At 41.5% G+C, this 5,195-nt stretch overlaps 1 protein-coding gene across 1 annotated transcript; it reads left to right on the top strand.

The window, feature by feature from the left end:
* Positions 1-3,397: 3,397 nt before the first annotated feature.
* Positions 3,398-4,958, top strand: LOC113929369 (T-cell-specific guanine nucleotide triphosphate-binding protein 2-like). The gene is given in 2 exon segments (XM_027606227.1): positions 3,398-3,458; positions 3,461-4,958. Coding segments are annotated over 2 exon segments (1,257 nt in total). The 3' UTR covers positions 4,657-4,958.
* The last annotated feature ends 237 nt before the right edge of the window (positions 4,959-5,195 follow it).

Here is a 5,195-nt window from a genome sequence, read left to right as displayed (position 1 = left end):
CAATAAGTCTTATCTGATACAGCAGATCCTTCTATGTTCTTCTTCTGCAGAAACTCTGATGTTTTCCTCTTGATATTCCATATAAATCTTAGAGGGCAGGTTCATTCCTCCCTCTATGCATCTCCCTCTCTGCTGCTTACCAAATTCCCTCAAATCCTCTCCCAGTAGTTTGTTGTTCCTGAGATGTGACCCCCTGATTGTACATGCCCAAGGGTGACAAAGTGGCCGCCAGCAACAAGGCTCCTAAAAATGAAACAGAAAGAAAAATAAATGGTATAGTCTATCTCCTTTCTGAATGAAATGCTTCTCTCATTTACCAGAAGCTTTGGAAACTTGCTCACAGCCTTCCTCACTGCCTCCAGGGCTCCCATGGGAGTCTTGGCTAGATGACCTCACAGGGGTTATCAGAGACCTGTTTCTCATGGCCTCTGGTATTACCCTCCCCTCATTCCCTGAGCACCCTGAAGTCCAAACACTTTTATGTCTCTTTTCCTGAAACTGCTGGTTCTGCAGAGAAATGATGGTTTCACTTTCATGTCCTATAAATGTGGGCCTGCAACCATCAGCCAAGTCTTCCTGAGGGAGGGGCTCAAGTCAGAGGCTGTCATCCTTCTTGTTGTTTTCACACTTTACCCAGGCAGAACAGAGACTCTCCAGCCCCTTGCTCAGGGCAGTGACCTCAGGAGGACCCAGTGTCTGCATTTCCCAGGGAGTATAGGCCTTTGGAGTATTCCTGTGCCAGGGGCTCCAGGGACACTACACCAGACTCAGCATTTTTTGTTATTTTGGTAGAAACATAAATGATCTCTGACATCAGAAATCTCCTTTCTCTCCAGGCTGGTGAGTGAGCAAACTCTGTACTTGCAATGATGAGATACTGGCTTTATGCTTGGAGGGTTTAGGGGTAGGTCTGACTGGTTGAGGGGTAAGATTTCATCCAGCTGCTCATGCTGTCCTCTTTGGAGAAGAGAGCACCATAGTCTGAAGATGTTCTTTTTCTTCTTTTTTTTTATGAGAACGTTTTAAGAAAATTTGGAATAAGCAGAATGTTTACTGGGTGTCTCCACTGGAAACTATGCCATTTTTAAATACAATCTAGCCCTTCATACCATAGATCTGTTTCAAAATTCAAGGAGTTTTAATAATTGGTGGCAATGCAAAATAATTCTTTTGTTGAGAATTTCATCCCATCCATTCAGGCTGGGTGGCTTATAAACAGAAATGTGGGCAGGACTTGTCTTTTAGGAGAGGCAGGGGCCAGAGAAAAGCCCACCAGGATGTGTGGCTTATAGCCACCCACAGACTGGGTGGCTTATAAACAGAAATGTACTTTACATACTTCTGGAGGATAAGAAGACCCAGATCAAAGCATTTTTGTTTCAGTGTTTGGTGAGAGCTCACTTCCAAGGTGGACATTTCTGTATCACTTCACATGGCAGAATGGGCAAGCTACTCTCCACAGTCTCTAAATCTAGAGTCTCTGAGGCACTAATCCATTCACGATCACTCTGTCCTCATGACTAAGGCACCATCCACAAATCTACCTATTAATACCAGAGCTTTGAGCTTATGAATTTAGCAGAGGACACAAACATTCAGCTCATAGCAGTCATATAGATAAAAATCTGTCTGTGGAAGTTCAGAGTCAAGAGTGCTAACCATTACATGATGGAACTGCCACTGTCTGTGGAGGTTCAATTGACTTCCCACCCTCACCTTAGAATACAGCACTCTTGTCCCATTTCAATATTCTTGAAATATAATTTTCACTTTTTGGGATTCTCCATTTAACAAGTAATATCATCTGCCTGGTTCCTTCATAAGTAAGCTGATAAATAAAATCTTTAACATACATTTATTTTATATTTCTTTGGGAGCCATGATTCTCCCTCTTTTGAAAATTTTCCTTGCAGGACTTGCAAGATGGGGATGAGCACTGAGCACGCCCTTACTGGTAAAAGCATACTGGCAGTCCCTGAGACAACCTTATGGGTATAAATATTTTTAAAATCACAGTTTCTTCAGTCAAGTGAATGATAAAAGGCCCCATCTGGTAATCTAGTAATGATTTCCTTGAATTGCCACGATTTAATCAGATATCTATATTTTAAGACTGCAGAATTGAATAGGGAAAATTAGAGCTTTTATCTACTTCCTCTGCCACTTCCTGTCACATCGTCTAAATCCCACCAAAATTCTCCCATGAGGTGAGGCAAATGAACATTAAGTTGCTATAAGGCAATTATTACCATGAGGACTATGAGCTTGGCTATCCCCCTTATAGAACACACATCCTGGTGGGCTTTTCTCTGGCCCCTGCCTCTCCTAAAAGATAAGTCCTGCCCATATTTGCTGCAAGGGATGGGAGGTGAGCTTTGTCTACAATTCTTCTGTGCTTCCCAATGTGTTGACCTGACTGATTCTTTCTGTAGAATGGAAATGTGTTGGGCTCTATATTGAGATTTTAGGAAAAGCAAACTGTCTGCTCTAGTTTCTCATTGTTGTGTAATAAGTTAACACAAATTTAGCAGCTTAAGACAACCCAGATTTACTGGCATATAGTTCCAGAGACAGTTGTCCAAAATAAATCTTAAAGGAGTTAAGATCAAGGTGTCAGTGGGTGATGGGTATTAAGGAGGGCACTTGTTGTGATGAGCACTGGGTGTTTTATGTAATGATGAATCACTAAATTCTACTCCTGAAACTTATATTACACTATATGTTAACTAACTCTAATTTAAATAAAAAACTTCAAAGTAAAAATAAAATAAAATATATCAAATCAAATCAGGGTGTCAGCAAGGTTGGTTCCTTCTGTAGGCTCCAGAAGACAATCCATTTCTTTGTCTTCTCCAGTGTTCAAAAGCTGCCTGAATACCTTTGTTTGCAGTCCTTATTACAACATTCTGGATCTTCACTCCAATATCTGCTTCTATTGTCCCATCTCTTTTTCTTCCTTTGGCCTTGTCTCCTTCTTATAAGGTCCTCTGTTACTATGCTGAACCCATTTGGGTTATCTAAGAAAATCTTTTCATCTGAAGATCCTGAACTTTATCACACCACCAAAATACCTTTTGCTATGCAAGGTAACACATTCACAGGCTCTGCGAGGTTCAGGATGTGAACGTCTTTGAGTACCGTTACTCTCTATTCCACAGGTCCTGATTTTTGTAACATAGGAAACATCAGAGTAGACAACAAGTAGTTTCTACTGTAGCATGAAAACAAAATTCATCAGGAAAAATAAATCAGAATAACATTAGTAAGTGTGAGAGAATGCGAATGGGCTGTTGAGACCTGTGTGTTTCTTCAGCTGACACTGTGTGTCTGTTCTGATGCTCCTTTTGTCTTCCTAATTCATTTTCCTTTTTCCACAGACTTTCCACAGTTAACCAGCATGGATCAGTTCATATCTGACTTCCTGGTAATAAAGAATTTTCAGCAATTGACCACCAACTTTGTCCTCACTACACCACATTAGTCAGTAAGGTAGAGGGGATCATCTCTCCAGAAAATCTTGATGGACTTCAAGCAGCCCTTAAAGAGGCCAAGCTAAAAGATGTGGCTGACATAATTGAGGAATCACTTATGGCAGCAGAGAATGCTCCCCTGGATGTGGCTGTGATTGGGGAATCTGGCACTGGGAATTCCAGTTTCATCAGTGCCCTGCGAGGACTTAGTTATGAAGAGGAGGGTTCTGCGAGTGTTGGCATTGTGGAGACTACCATGAAGAAAACGCCCTATCAACATCCCAAATATCCTAATGTTACCCTCTGGGACCTGCCTGGAACTGGAACCCCCAATTTCCATCCACATGAATATCTAGAAATGGTGGAATTTTCTACCTATGACTTCTTCATCATTATTTCTTCTTCTCGGTTTAGCCTCAATGATGCTTTGTTGGCCAAAAATATCAAGGAGATAGGCAAGAAGTTCTACTTTGTTAGAACCAAGGTGGATAATGATTTATATAATGAAGAGAAAAGCAAACCCACATCTTTCAAAAGGGAGAGAGTGCTTCAGTGGATACGAGACAACTGCCTGGCTAATCTCAGCCACATTGGAGTGCCTGAGCCATGCATCTTCTTGGTCTCCAACTTTAACCTGGATGACTTTGATTTCCCAATACTGGAAGAGACCCTGCTGAAGGAGCTCCCTGTTCATAAGCACTACACCTTTGTGCTCCTGTTGCCCAATTTGTCTGATGCTTCCATTAAGATGAAGAGAGCTTTCCTCAAGGAGAAGATCTGGCTGGATGCCCTGAAATCATCTGCTTTGAGCTTCATCCCCTTCAAGGTCTGCTTTAATGGCTTTGATTCGCCCCAGCAGGAAAAGTGCTTGAACCTTTACCAGAGCCATTTTGGTTTGGATGAGAAGTCAGTCAAAGTGATCGCAGAGAAGCTGAGCATGTCTTTGGAGGAGATCAAGAGTTTCACCAAGTCCTTGAATTTCTGGTTACTTGTGCAGGATGACAGCATAGCAGACAAGACCATGAAGTGTGCTGAATGCTATTGCTTGGTAAATGGATGTCTGCCATCCACTCTCTTCCAGTTTTTTAAAATCTACTTTCTACATTTGAAATTCATCAATACAGTGGCCGATGATGCTAAAATTCTCTTGCATAAGACTTTAGAGAGCTTAAGTCTCGGAAGATGACAGAGAGATGGCTCAGAATGCCTAACTGAATTAACAAATGGGCCTCAGGTCTTGGGTTCTATAGGTGGGGGTGGAGTCCTCTTCCACGCACCAACAAGGCCAGATATTTCCTAAAGTGGAGGGAATATCTCTTCCCTGGACAAAAGCATTGCTCCATATTGATACTCCACTGCTATGCAAAGGGGATTTAACCATGGCCTCTTTCTGCATTTCCTGGGCTATTTTGCTGAATTCATAACATAAAATGCACCCCATAGTTTTCATTGATCTCCATGTGTTATGAAATAGTTTACATTTGCTTCTTTTACTCAGTTAATAAACATTTGGTACAATCAATATAACTGTCATTTTTTTTTTTTATGAATGATTTTCCCCAAGCCTCATATCAATACCCTCCTCACAAAACCAAGGGAAATGCACAAGTCAGGGAAATATCTAAGTGAATACTGTAGTGTGTAGTAGGGCACCCCAGCAGGGAGGAGGAAGTTGAAAGAGGATTAGGGAAATGTTCTAGGATGTCATATTTTCAGATACTACAG

The sequence above is a fragment of the Zalophus californianus genome, chromosome 5 (genome assembly GCF_009762305.2).
Source record: "Zalophus californianus isolate mZalCal1 chromosome 5, mZalCal1.pri.v2, whole genome shotgun sequence".
Lineage (NCBI taxonomy): Eukaryota > Metazoa > Chordata > Mammalia > Carnivora > Otariidae > Zalophus > Zalophus californianus.
The sequence above is the reverse complement of the archived record's forward strand: the minus strand, read 5'-3'. Positions and strand labels throughout refer to the sequence as shown.